Below are 15,656 nucleotides of genomic sequence, written 5' to 3'. Positions count from 1 at the left end.
AACCAATAAAAACAGGCAGCAGGCCAAAGAATGATAGCAACAGAAAGAGGTGTGCTCTATGTTGTTTGGTAACTTTGGTATATGTCATTTTGGGCTTAATTTCTTCTTTGCTTGTATGACTTTGCTCGTCATAGCTTCTCTCTTGTAAATACTACTTCAAGTTATACAAATCATGATTGTCTTATCAGGTAAGTCTAACGATTGGACAACGAAGGAACTAGAGCAAACTACTGAGCAGGGAATACAATGTTATTATGTAAGTCCCTCATCCTTGTGCATGCTACTTTATACTTTATAGGAGAACAAAAATGAACTGGTAATTTGATCCAGATCTTTCAAGTTCAGAAAATGTTCAGAAAGCAAACCTTTTCAATTGTTTCATTAATGGTAGTTATCTTTTTATTTAAAGTATTCTTATTGAAAAACAGAATGTAAAAAAGTTTTTTCGTTGAAGAAGCCTCATGTTCTCAAGAAGTAAATATATTCATTGGATGATTAGAGGACTAATTCGAGTAATTGGACAATTAATATTCAGGTACACCAACAGATGCTATAGATAAAACTAACTACATTTCAGGGGCTAGCAACAATGTAGATGAATCCAGGATAAAATTTAACGGCTGGCAAAGCATCGACAAGAGCTATCTCAATAAGAAAATGCAAAATCGATGATCTGTAGATAATTAAAAACATAGAGAACAAGGGATGAGGTGTATATGGATTAGTTCAAGTATTCAGATTATTAACACTCAGCTATAAAAATAGAACCTATAGATAAAACTAACTACACATCACGGACGAGCAAGAATCAAGATGAATTTGGACTCGAATAGTAACTCAAACAGTCGCATTGAAGGATAAAGATGAGTAATACCATGAGAAGTTGGAGTATTTTCAGCAACAATAGGTATCCCTCTTGTTTGTGCTATTTGTCCATGGCCACTATCATCTTCGTGGACCAGATAAATATTAACACAATAGTTAAAAATACTTTTATATGATTAAATTTTATTAAAAAATAATGTCTAAAACTTATGGAATCAAGTTACCTGTCCACTTGAGGTGCCATTGATATTTTGAGGCATGGATTATTTAGGAGCATGTTTGTGCATGAATTGTCGTATTTGGAGTAATTCTAATTGCATATTATCCTGATTTTGATTCATCATATTAATTTCTTCATTTTGTTTCGCCTTCAATTCATTCATCTCCTGTTCTAACCTTTGTACAATTTCATTAGATGAATCCTTTTCATCAATGTTCTCTAAGAAAGATCTACTACCCCATAGAGCAGAAGGAGTTGGACCAAGTCCTAAACCACGAACATATCCTCTTCTTTCATTTCCTAATACCTGGGAATACACATCACCTTTCCAAGCAACACGGTGAGGAGGTTGGTCAGTAGATCCCTCACTATTGCTCATCTTCTCATTTATCATGTCCTGACCAAAGAAAATATATTAAATCCAATTTGGAATTCATCTGTTTTCTTTTTCTATTTTTCCCTTAATTTTTTCCAATGTAGATAATAAAAGAAAGAAGAAATCTTACAATTGCTTTGCCCGAATCATCATCCAATGGTCTACCATCCACACGTTGTTTATGAGTTAATAAGAATATTTATGCTCGTGTAGGCTCTCTACCATTTGCAGTCTAATACAAGAAAATTGATGTCATCTATGCTTGACAAGAAGGGTTAAATTAATATGGTTTTTAATGTCAGCAGGTTTACCTGCTCATCTATCAAGGTAGCAATACTTTTGGATCCTCCTGTGTGAGGCATCTTTTGCTTGGTCTTATTATTCCTATTTGCTTGGGTACGTCTCTGTCATTGAAAATTTAAAACAATATCTCATGATTTATACATAAAAATTGAGCATAACGAAAATCTAAACAATACAAAAATTAGCAACTAGTAGAATGCTGTAAATATTTGTTGATACCTTAGCTTTGTCGGAAAGCCAATAAGATACAAGACCACTCCTTTGATCTCTTGGTATAAGACTTGGTTTATTTTTTAGCAAAGCTTCTTTAGTCTTATACTTTGGAATATGGTCACCTTTTAACTGACACTTATAATCTTTCCATTTCTTTCCTAGTGACTTTAAGACAGGCTTCTCCGCATTTTGGGATAAAGAACTTCTTCTGAAAAAATAAAGCCCACATTTAGAAAATAGAATCATGTATAACAGACCATGCTCACCTCATAATAATAACTACACCATACCCTCACAAAATTCAGCAATTTCTTCTTTTCCTCATTGTTGAAATTTCTCCAATCATCTACGTGTAGGGGTGTTAATTCTGGAGTTCTTGCAATAATTACTAGAAAGCTAGAAAGTTTTCGACCCTCTTTTCCAATAGCTTGATTACGACTATTAAACTGCACATCAACTGTTTTCCCCGAAGGAAGTTTCCAAATATCTTTTAGTAAAGTAGGTCCACGCACCTTTCTTGCCTCTAAATTACTTAGAAGGAAAAATAATTGAAGGACATCAAATGATAAAAACTTATATGGTTAAACAATTGAGAGATGCTTTGCAATATGTTAAATAATAGTATCACGACAAAACAATAGAAAACAAAAACAATATATTATACATGTTGCCTACCTGATGTATCTTTTTTAAATTATGTCTTACTCAGATGTTCACTCTGCTGCAATTCTGGAGTACCAGAGTATAGAGATTCTTGAATAAGACAGTATCGCGAGAAAATTCTTAAAGGTTACAAACCTATTATTCTTGAACTTGACTCACTAATTGTTCTAAGTTGACTCAGGATGGAATAGATAGCCAACTCATTCTTTCTTTAAACAAGTTTTCTGAACATAATTAGACAGACAATTGGAAGATGTGGCTGAAGGAAGCTTTGAGACTCATCTAATATATGACTCTCATTTTCTTATGTTATCATTTATAATCTATAGAGATATGGTAATTGGCTTTACCTATGATCTATACACGCAGAAAATCGAAGAGGTTATTTGACAGGAAACTACAGCAGTACAATGTCAAGTTTCCAGCAAATGTTAACAGTTTTTAGCTTTTCACACTGAAATATACAGAGAATGGACCATAGTAACAAAAAACTCTTCAATTCCATCAACATCGTTTTTCCTAGCATGTATAACTAATAAGAAGTAGACATATTAAAACGTATTACCTGATTCATCAGTGCCACCAGCAGAATTAGTCAACTCATTGGATTGATCATCGTGATCTTGGGTTTGATTGTGATTCTCACTATTTATCAGCTGCTCAATATAAGGCTGGGCGTGATCGATGTTCTGTTCATCCATCAACTGCTCAACATATTGTCGCAGACCTTCATCATTTTGTAGTTGAAAGTCCAATCTGTTGCGACCTCTAGTTTGCATACTTTCTTATCTAAAATGAAATAACCATGTAGATGCATTAAGTTGTACTAGTAGCAGAATTACAGGACACATCCAATACAAGAGAAAGCATTATCATCTTAAGCTTTGAAGACACATACTAATGCACCAGAAATTAAAAAAATTCAAATTCATAAGAACACATTAATACTTCATAATCCAAAGGATAAAAAAAACAAAATAAAAGAAAGACAAGCACTGAAAGTTCACTCAAAACATTCACTAATCAACCAACACAAACATGAAAAATTTATAGCCAACCCACATTCATCTTCTATAACCACCTATCATTCAGGATCACTTTCATTTTCAATATCATTTCCTCCCTCGAGATTAGCTTCACCGTTATTTGGAGAAGCTTGAGTATGGACTTCCATATCAATTACTATCCCATCGACTCTACTCCTTACCCAATCATTATTCTCAAACTCTGAAACATGGGAATTTTCTAAGATAGCCAAGTCAGTAGAATCACTCTGCATTGATGACTCGAGTTGCACACTATTTTCCTCTCCCATATCAAAAACATCTCTAGGTCTAATTAACCTAGGGACAAACCATTCATGATTATGAGGATCTTGTACAAATATTACTTTTTGAGCTTGTTCTGCAAAAATAAAGGGTTCATGACGGTCTCGGTCACTAGAATCAACCAAGCGTGAAAAATTCTCAACTATGAAACCCAAGTCATCTTCCATAACTCCTCTACCTTTGGTTACATCAACCCAATCACACTTAAATAAGACACCCTTAAATTCTTCATAGTAGTTTAACTCCACAATTTTAGTCAATCTACCATAATATGAAATATTTGCAGACTTTGGAGCATTGTCGCATGAACTTGCATAACTTTCGGTTTTTGAAATGACCATAACACCACTATTTTGTGTTTCTAGGTACTCTTCACTTTGCTTTGTTCTAAACCTATACCCGTTATATAAATCATAAGCATTAAATCTTTTTGCAATGCAACTCGGCCCTTTTGCAAGAACTTTAATATTCTTTAAGATATCATATGTGACCTCCAACTCTTTTACCTAACCAAATAGAAAGATTAAACTATAAATTTGGATATAAGTACTAGTAAAATAATTAAGGTAACCAATAACTTAGTCATACTACTTACTTTCTCCTTGAACCACTCACTAAATGTATCGAAATGTATACGATCAATTTGATGTTGTGTCAAACGACGCTTACGATGTGATCTCTTGATTTCAGCAATATGTTCTCTGTTCATGTGATTCATATATATCAATTTTGTTATCAAATGAAGTAATATACACTTAATCAACAATATATATAACACTTACTTTTTATAACTCTCAACCACCTCTGACTCACAATTGAAGAGCACATGTCGATGTGCCTACAACAGTGTTTTCTCATCTATTTCATATACATCTACTCCACCGTATGACTCTCCAATAGTAGGAAAAAGACATCCGTCATTACTAGTCTCATGCTCAATCTCATCACTGTATCTTCTTGAACAATAAGACTTTGAATCTCCACCCTCCAAATATTGTGAGGAAAATGCCAAACATTCATTTGCTATGTATACTTCTGCTATTGAACCTTCAGGACATGCACGATTACAAACATATGATTTTAAAGTACCCAAGTACCTATGGAATAAATTAATATTATTAGTTTTATATTATAATATTTAACAACTAAAGATGTATATAATAAAGATTCAGTGATATAATCCATACCTCTCAATTGGGTACATCCAATGATAATATACTGGACCGGCAAGTTTTGCCTCAGTTGCGAAGTGAGTAACCAAGTGTACCATAATAGTAAAGAATCCTGGGGGAAAGAGTTTTTCCATATTGGATAACGTTTCTGGAATTTTTTCTTCAAGTAATTTTAACTCTTCTAGTTTTAAAACTTTGCTACATAAAACACGAAAGAATGTGCATAGTTCAATTAAAACAGATTTAACTCTTTTATTTGTTGATCTTCGCAAGGCAAGAGGAAGAAGTTCTTGCATTATAACATGACAATCATGAGTTTTTAGTCCAGATATCTTTCGCTTGCGAATCCAACGTGAGATATTAGAGGCATAGCCATGTGGAAAATTGGCATTTTGTAGTACTTCATAAAACATCTCTTTTTCATTTGAAGAGATAGTGAAATGAGTAGGTGGAAGATATGCTCTCCCACTAGCTTGATATTGCGGCCATAAGCTTGGTCTTATTTTCATCTCCTTCAAGTCCAATCGTGCTTCTATATTGTCTTTTGACTTTTTACCCAGACCCAGTAGTGTATATATTATGTTATCACAAACATTTTTCTCTATGTGCATTGCATCAATATTATGGGGCACCAAGTTATACTCCCAATAAGGAAGATAAAAAAATATGCTCCTCTTTTTCCATGTATTTTTCATCACCCCACTTACCTCTTCACTTGACTTGCCTAGAGTAAACTTTATATCTTTAACTTGAACCAGCACTTGTAAGCCAGAAATTGCGCAAGGTGCTGGTCTTGTTTCTTTAGCCCCATCAAATGATTTTGCATCATTTCGATATTTGTGTCCAGACTTCAAGAAACGTCGATGTCCCATAAAACAATATTTCTTGCCATGTTTGAGCCATTTAAATTGAGTGCGTATGTTGCAACAAGGGCATGCAAACCGACCAGAAGTACTCCATCCAGATAGAGTACCATATGCTGGAAAATCATTCATAGTCCACATGAGAGCTGCTCTCATTTGAAATGTATCCTTTGTAGACGCATCGTATGTTTCTGCCCCGACACTCCATAATTCATTTAACTCCTCTATTAATGGTTGCAAAAAGACATCAATATTATTGCCAGGTGATTTTGGTCCAGGAATAAGTAAGGAAAGAATAAAGAACTCTTCTTTCATGCACATCCATGGTGGAAGGTTATATGGCATTAAAATAACTGGCCAAGTACTATGAACAGTTCGCATAGTGCCAAATGGATTACACCCATCAGAAGCTAATCCCAAGCGAACATTGCGAGGATCTCTAGCAAAGTCAGGATACTTACTATCAAAACTTTTCCAAGCTTTGGAATCTGCAGGATGTTGTAGAACCCCATCGTTGGTTTGCTCTTCATGATGCCACCGCATTATCTTAGAAGTTTTTGAAGACATAAATAATCTTTGTAGTCTTGGTTTTAAAGGAAAATACCTTAGGACCTTGGTGGAATTTTCTTCACCTTGTTTTTCCATCTAGAACCTCCACAAATTTTGCATTCATTGATATCCTTACTGACAAACTATTTTCTGAAAAGCATACAATCATTAGGACAAGCATGAATCATTTCATACTTTAAGCCCAAACCTTCAACTATCTTTTTGGTCTCATAGAAAGAAGGAGGTAATGTTTCCCCTTCTGGCAACACATCCTTCAATAGTCCAAGCAAAGAATCAAAAGATTCATTTGACCATTTGTACATGCATTTTGTACGATAGATATGTAGCAAAAAGGACAATTTGCTAAACTTCTTACATCCAGGATATAGTTCTTCATTTGCCTCCTTCATGAGTCGTTCAAATTTATCAATCTCTGGATGGGATTGATTTCCAGATGTATGAGTAGCATTTTCCTGTAGGTTTGGCTCCATATTGACCCTTTCATTGACATCAATATTGATTGATTGTGTACAACCTCCAAAGGCATCATATATCATTCCTCTCATATCATCACCTCTTAAAGTTGACTGACTGCAATTAGTTACTTGAGTATTGTTTGATCTACTTAGAGACTCTCCGTGACAAAACCAAGTATCATATGATGGCAAAATACCATTAACCACAAGATGATCATATGTTGTATCCCTATTTACTTGCTGAAAAAGCACACACTTTGTACAGGGACAAGCAATTTTGTCTCCGTCTTGTTTTTCAGAGAAAGGATGATTTATAAAATCCTTGACTCCATCCAAGTATTCTTTACTAACTCTATCGCAATACATCCACTTTTTATTTCTGAAATTATCCATAAAGTTGAAGATATTCTTTCTTTCAACAATTACTGTAAAAACTAAAGATACGTTAGTAAAATATGGTGGAATTAATCAATATGTAATTGCATAACTCACAAGATGTCATTTTTGACAATTAAAATTATCAAACAAAAAGTTGATACTAATTATATCCAAATAATGACTTAGCTTAACACACATGGAAAAGTTAGAAGTCTGTCATTAAACATTTCCTTCCCAAGTCACGCTAAAATGCAAACATGTTCCCATAAATGAATCATAGCTTAAACAAAGAACAACATTAAATACATTTAGCTATTGTAAATAAACTTTTATGGAAGTTAGGTTTGAAGAAGGATAGGCTATGGATTCAAGATATTCATGCTTACAACATCAAAGATAAGAATATATGGAATATCATCCCAAGACAAGGTTATACGCCGAGGTTAGAAATATACTTAAGGATTACGTAGATGACTCAAATGGGGTGCACAAATTGACTAGATTATGTGATATGTAGCACGAACCTGAGACAGTTGAGCACCTTTTCTTTAAGTGTCAATTTGATAGTATCATTTGGTATTTACTTTTCTAAGATGCCTAAGGTTTCCCAAATGTCTATGGGCTGGTCTAATAAAAATAGTTAGGCGTTAAAATATTCGAAAAAAAGTTCTAGTTAAGCAGAAATCTTAATTATATTACTAACAGATTGTGTCTACAATTTATTGTTAGAAAGAAACCATCAAGTTAAAGCTTGTAAAGTAAAGACTATTCTAAGACGGATTGCTCAAAATATTCATGTTCAAGAAGAAATTGCAGAACCTACATGCAGTTTGTAGTAGCTCCTACTTTCAGATTTAAGCATTTAATGGTTAAGTATTCAGAGTTTCTGATTGTAATACACTTAAAGCTTACGTAGATGGCTAAAATGGGGTGTACAAACTAACGCGATTGTTACCTGATTGTATGTAATGTAGCAGAAATCTGAGACAATCGAGCACCTTTTCTGAAAGTTCCAATTTACTTCTATCATTTGGTCTCAACTTCTATGATGCCTAAGGGTATACCGAATGTCTATAGGATGGTCTGGAGGTTAGTTGTGCTATAAAAAAAATTTCTATAAGCAGTTCTAGTTAAGTTGAATCTTAATTATCTTACTAGCAGATTATATCTACCATTTATAGTTAGAAAGAAACCATTAAGGTATAGCTTGCGTAGTTAAGAATATTCTAAGAAAGGTTGTTCATAATATTCATATACAAGGAGAATTACAAAAACCACATATGATTTTATAGCTGCTACTTACAAATTTAAGCTTCTAAATGTTTAAGTATTCAAAGCTTCTGATTAAAATACACTTAAGGCTTACATAGGCAGCCGAAATGGGGAGTACAAAGTGACCTGATTCTGTGTTATGTAGAAGGAACCTGAGATTATTAAGCACCTTTCATCAAGTGTTGATTTACTCCTATAGTTTGGTCTCAAGTTCTAAGATGCCTAAGGGCGTTGAATATCTGAAATCATTTGTATGCTTGCTAAATAACTGATGTGAATCACCTCAATATTTTATTTCAATATAAAAGTAGAACTGTACACCTACTGGGAGAATCACCTTGTATATTTGTAATTAGTCAGTTTTTCACATATTACATTTCTATCTGCTCCTTAACACCTTTCTTCGCTAAAGCATGACTATAATTGCAGTCTGCCTTAAAGTTCCATATTAGACACATAAAAAACACATATCAAACACATAAAAAAAAACATATGATCATTATAATCGCCATGAGAAGTAGCAGAATTTGTTTTGATGCCTAAGGCTGATCTGTTGAGGTTAGTTAAGCTATACAAAATTTTAGAAGTAGTTCTAGTTAAGCTGCAATCTTCATGATATTACAAGCAGTGAAATAGAGACAGGACATGAAAAGATATGGACAAAACAGGGTATGATAAAACTTCACTTCCCTTCTCGCTTTAAGCGACAAAAGCACTCACTTTTAAGAACGCTACTCAACAGTTCTCCCAAAATAGTAATAGCATTTGGATAGAAGTGTAGCTATATTTTATTTTTCTTAGTTCAAGTTGAATCTAGTTCCCTTTCTTCAACCCAATGAACTTTCTATTGAATTCTAACACTCAAAACATATTCTCACTTCAAAATACAATTTTCAGCTCTATTCACAAGAATGTTACTCAAGTCATAAATTCCTTCTAACAACTCCATCAAGAAGATGAGAATGAAAAAATAGAGAAACTTGCTTGCAGACAGTAAGTTAAAAAAAAAACTTGTAGCAGCTAGCTTGAGCTACAGAAAAATAGAGAAAAGAAGAAGAATATAAGAGAAAAGAGCTGAAATTTTTTACTTTATGACGACTTCTAAAAAAATTTCAAAATGAACAATATATTTTTCAATTACCAATTGCACAAATCACATAGTTGTAAAAGATTACTATCACAGACTAAGTAATGAAGTTTCATCGATTCGCTTTGGTTTCTAGTTCTTCAATAGGGAAACAAGGAAAAGTTCTCAGTTTCTAAATTTAGAGAAACAATCTTAAGAATCAAACATTCCTTTTCAATTAAATCCCAAAATGGAGAAGAAATTCAGTACCAATTTAATAACATCCTCAATTGGAACATACAAATCAACAAACTACAAAACCTTTTAAATAGTTTGGTGTTCTGTTTTAGATTCAAACAAACAATCATGAGAATTGAATACATAACAAAAACCATAGCAAACATATCAATCAATTTCCCAAGCAAATTAATAGTAGACATAAATCACACAACACACTTCGTAAATACATTAGAATTACGTTTACAAAATCAAAAATCACCTCAATTGTTTGAGTACCTGGAAAGTAGAATGTTTATCCGATAAAGACACCAAAGTGTAGGATATGATCAATTCTGTCAAAACCCACAGAAAAACGTAAATACAGAAGAAAATTGAGAAACCTTCAAACTTCACATGAATCCCGAAATCAATTCTTATTCAATCAGTTAACAAAACTTGACCCAAATATTTTGGCAGCTACTATCTGATAGGATTTCTTTTCAATAAGAACATGATATGAAGAATCTGAAACTTAGAATTTCTACGTGAAGATGGAGAATAGGGCAGAGCTATGTGATGTATATGAAGAATATGAAACTGATTCTACGTGAAGATAGAGAATAGGGAGAGCTATGTGAATAAGGAAACGCTATGTTGAATATGGCAGAGGTGTAGATCGATATACCTATGAAGATGGAGAATAGGGCAGCGCTAAAGAATAAGCCAAGCTATCGTAAAAATGGCAGAGGTGCTGATCGATTTCCAGGCAGTCCACTATAGAGACAATAGGGTTTTTCTTTTAACTTTAAAATTTTAAAGATTATTATTAATAATTGGAGGGAATAATTAATTGTACTAGAAAATTTTGGAGGGAAAAATAAGGATGAAAGTTGAGTTCAATTAATGACTTTTACAGGCAAATAAAATTTATTTTTCACTAAAAATATATCTTTTAGCGGCTATAGTTCATCTGCCACTAATATCTCAGCTTAAAGAATTAAATAGTGACAAATAATTAATTGCCGCTAAATAATTGCCACTATAACCCTGTCTTGTAGTAGTGGCAGAGGCTCCCCCGTTAAGAACGGTCGGTTTTCTAAAGTTAATCTCATGAGATGGAAGCTCCCCCGCTAAGAAAGGTTGGGTTTCTAGTAACAATCTCCTTATCCTAGAACTATGTGCCCTCATAGGTCTTTAGCTAGTGGATCCACCTAAAAGCTAATACATTTAGTTCTACCTTAGGCAAGTAAGACACCTCTTTTTGGTGTCGGGCATGACACCAAATTCCATGTTAAGCTCACATGGTCTATGTCGGTTAAGGCTTATTCCCAATATAATGAAAAAGATAATTTATTAACTATGATTGCTCATGAAGCTTTACTTAGCATGGGTAGGATTATGGTATCTTACTTATGCTTTGCACAAGTAGACTTTGAGGGTGCCTATGGTATGTTTCCATTATACTATGATCATTTAAATTTTAAATATGCTTGTGACTTATGCTTTTACACTAAAAGTGCATGATTATTCTCAAACTTGGTCAATGCATGTTTTTCAACTAAAATTTCCTTTTTAGCATGTTTCAAGAATATTTATGCATGGCTATCATACTTAGTGCATTTTTGTACTAACCCATAATTCTTCTACATTTTTCCACAAAGTGTAGGTTTCGGTGTTTAAGGTGATCTTCTTTGATACAAGCTTGGATTGACTATTCTCCTAGCTTGTGGTGAGTCCTCATGGATCTGAGGACGAGTGATGTCATATTGTTCTTTTTCTTTCATTGTACTAGACTTTCAGATTTGTTGTAAGGGTTGTGACCCTATTTGAGACTTCGATTGTAATAGATGGATAAATGAGACAATGTCTAGACTTCCGCTTTTGTTTTATGAAAACATTTTAAGACATGAAAATGTGTTTTGCTCTTTATTATTCTTTACTTATGTTATAATATGATAAGTGGCTTAAATGATGCCTTTACGGGCATTATGTTCCCTGTTACGTCTAGTGGGTACCCTTAGGTCGTGACAAACTTGGTAATCAGAGCACAAGGTTTAGAATGATTCTAGGATGATGTATCATAAGCCACGTCTAGTAAAGTCTTGTTCATGAGTGTGAAGCGCGCCACATTTATGAGTGAGAGTCTGTAAGATGTTTAGGAAATTTCACTTCTTTTATTATTCTTGATTCGTGCCTTAGAGTTTAACCCTATAAAAATCCCTCTCCTAACCCTTATCTTGTGTCATCAGGAAATGAATACATGAAAGGGAAAATGCTAAAAGGGTGGAAGAGGAGAATGTGAATCAAGGAGTTCCTCAAGTCAATCAACCTCTGGTTGATCCCATGGCCGAAAATGTGACTCAAGAAGAGTTTAGATCCACTATCGAAATGATAACTCAAGCCATGACGGCTCAAGCTCAAGCCGTGACAACTCAAGTACAAGCTATGACGACTCAAGCCAATAGAGATGTTGGTCCTCGTGTGAACCGTAATATGAATTCCACAGCTTCTAGATTGAGGGATTTTGCTAAGATGAACCCTCTCAAGTTTCTTAGTTCCAAGTTGGAAGAGGATCCCCAAAGGTTTATTGATGAGGTCTGCAAGATACTTAATGCTATGGGGGTGTCTTTGGAGGAGAAGGCGGAGCTAGCCGCCTACCAACTAAAGGATGTAGCTCAAGTTTGGTATGAACAATGAAAGGGTGAGAGGCCAATATAAGTGAGTCCCATAGATTGGGAAGTATTCAAGGAAGAATTCCTTGATTGGTTCTCTCCCCTAGAGTTGAGGGAACGAAAGATGCAAGAATTTATTAACATTCCTCAAGGGGGTATGAGTGTGAAAGAGTATGTTCATCCAACTATCCAAGTATGCTCCAACCATCGTGGATTACTCGAGGGCTAGAATGAATAAATTTGTAATGGGAGTGTCCAACTTGGTAGTCAATGAATGTCGTTCGGCAATTGTTATTCCCCGTATGAATATTTCAAGTCTTATGGTCCATGCTAAACAAATTGAGGAGCAAAATCTCAAGAAAATGAATAGGGAGTTGAAAAGAGCTATAACCGGTGATGGGAACTTTTCCAATGCTAAGTTCAGTGGGCAAGGTTGACAAAGGTTCTCCAACCAAGGTTCCTCTAGTGCCACCCCAATGGTCAACAAGGATAGGGTGTCTAACCCTAAGCCTCAAGGAGGTTATGACAAGAGGACTCCTATAGCAAAACCTATTTGTGCAAAATGTGGAAAGAAACATGATGGTAAATGTTTAGCCAGTTTGGGTGTTTGTTATGGTTGCGGTAAGAGTGGCCATCAATTGAAGAATTGCCCAATAGTCAGTGCCAAGGGAAGAGAAGATAAGCAAACCCCTCCAAGCAGTTCAAACTCCAATGCTCAAAAGCAAACCACTTTTATGCTCTTCGATCCCAAGAAGACCAAGAGAGCTCCCAGATGTGGTGACGGGTATGTTACAAGTCTTTTCTATTGATGTATATAATTTGTTAGATCCCGGTGCCACTTTGTCCTTTGTTATACCTTTTGTGGCCATGAAGTTTGAAATACTCCCCAAAGTGTTATTATAGCCTTGTTCGGTTTCAACCCCGGTTGGTGATTCCGTGGTTGATACTAAAGTGTATAGAAGTTGTCCCATTACTTTGTCTCATAAAGTCACTTTGTTAGATTTAATAGAGTAGCATATGTTGGATTTTGATCTGAATTTGGGTATGGATTGGTTGCATTCATGTTATGCCTCTATAGATTGTAGGACTCGGGTTGTCAAATTACAATTTCCAAATGAGCCAATTTTAGAGTGGAAAGGGGGGAATTATATCCCTAGAGGTCAATTTGTTTCTTGTCTCAAATCTAGGAAAATAATCTCCAAACGGTGCATTTACCATTTTGTTAGGGTAAGGGATATTGAGTCTGAAACCCCTTCTCTACAGTGTTCTCGATAATGAATGAGTTTCTGGAAGTTTTCCCCGATGACTTACCCGGTATTTCTCGCGAGTGGGAAATAGATTTAGGCATTGTTATTTTACCGGATACACAACCTATCTTGATTCCTCCTTATAAAATGGCTCCAACCGAGTTGAAAGAGTTGAAAGAGAAAATAAAGGATTTGCTAGAAAAGGGTTTTATTAGACCAAGTATCTCTCAATGGGGTGCTCCAGTGTTGTTTGTTAGAAAGAAGGATGGGTCTCTTAGAATGTGCATCGACTATCGCCAATTGAACAAAGTGATCATAAAGAATAAATATCCCCTTCCAAGATAGATGACTTATTTGATCAACTCCAAGGGGCTAGTTACTTCTCAAAAATTGACCTTCGTTCGGGGTATCACCAATTAAGGGTAAGAGGGGATGATATACCCAAGATGGCCTTCCGAACTAGGTATGAGCATTATGAATTCCTTGTGATGTCGTTTAGCCTAACTAATCCCCCGATGGCATTTATGGATCTAATGAATAGGGTGTTTAGGCAATACCTTGATATGTTTGTGATCGTGTTTAGCGATGATATTTTGATCTATTCAAGGAGTGAGGGCGATCATATGGACCATTTGAGGATTGTGTTGCAAGTCCTTAAAGACCACCAACTATTTTCTAAGTTTAGTAAGCGTGAGTTTTGTTTGAGGTCTGTAGCCTTCCTTGGTCATATTGGGTCAAGCAAGGGGATTGAGGTAGATCCTAAAAAGAAGGATGCAGTCAAGAGTTGGCCTAGACCTCTAACTCCCACTGATATTATAAGATTTTTGGGTTTGACGGTTACTATAGGAGGTTTGTTGAGGGTTTTTCCTCCATCGCCTCTCCGTTGACGGCTTTGACTAAAAAAAAAGGTAAGTTTGAGTGGTCGGAGACTTGTGAGAAAAGTTTCCAAGAATTGAAAGATAGACTTACTTCCGCTCCGGTGTTGACCTTATCGGAGGGTTTTGTTGTTTATTGTGATGCCTCTAGAGTTGGCTTGCGATGTGTGCTCATGCAACATGGTAAGGTGATTACCTATGCTTCAAGGCAGCTTAAGGTCGATGAGAAGAATTATCTGACCCATGATCTTGAACTAGCGGCGGAAGTGTTTGCTTTGAAAATATGGAGACATTATTTGTATGGGGTCCATATGGATATTTTCACCGATCACAAAAGTCTTCAATATGTGTTTACCCAAAAAGACTTGAATCTCCAACAAAGAAGGTGGTTAGAACTTTTGAAGGATTATGACATGAGTGTCCTTTACCACCTCGACAAAGCTAATGTTGTAGCAGATGCACTTAGTAGACTATACATGGGTAGTGTGGCTCATATAGAGGATGGGAAGAAAGAATTGGTTCACGAGGTGAATAGATTGGCCCGGCTAGGTGTCCAACTAGTGGATTCCATGGTTCATAATGGCTCTAAATCGTCCTTTGTAGTGGATGTGAAGTCTAAACAATGCCTAGATCCTATCTTAGTTGAGTTGAAAGAATTGGTACTCAAAAAGTCCATTGAGGCTTTCTCCCAAGGGGGAGATGGGATACTTAGGTACCAAGGTCGATTATGTGTTCCGCATGTTGATGGGTTGAGGGAGAAAATTTTAGAGGAGGTTCATAGTTCTCGGTATTCTATTCATACGGGAGCCACTAAGATGTACCGTGATCTACGGGAAGTCTATTGGTGGAATGGTATGAAAAAAGATATTACAGGATTTGTAGCCAAATGTCCTAATTGTCAACAAGTTAAGGTTGAGCACCAAAGGCCAGAAGGCTCAT

General features: G+C 35.3%; 1 protein-coding gene across 1 annotated transcript; it reads right to left on the bottom strand.

The window, feature by feature from the left end:
• Positions 1–3,684: 3,684 nt before the first annotated feature.
• Positions 3,685–6,506, bottom strand: LOC125869853 (uncharacterized). Its single transcript, XM_049550272.1, has 4 exons — positions 5,116–6,506; positions 4,771–5,025; positions 4,524–4,629; positions 3,685–4,434 (listed from the first exon to the last, which is right to left on the bottom strand). Exons 1-4 carry the CDS (start codon positions 6,504–6,506, stop codon positions 3,685–3,687), a joined length of 2,502 nt encoding a protein of 833 aa, XP_049406229.1.
• Between the last annotated feature and the right edge of the window lie 9,150 nt (positions 6,507–15,656).

Source organism: Solanum stenotomum, chromosome 7 (genome assembly GCF_019186545.1).
Source record: "Solanum stenotomum isolate F172 chromosome 7, ASM1918654v1, whole genome shotgun sequence".
Lineage (NCBI taxonomy): Eukaryota > Viridiplantae > Streptophyta > Magnoliopsida > Solanales > Solanaceae > Solanum > Solanum stenotomum.
The sequence above is the reverse complement of the archived record's forward strand: the minus strand, read 5'-3'. Positions and strand labels throughout refer to the sequence as shown.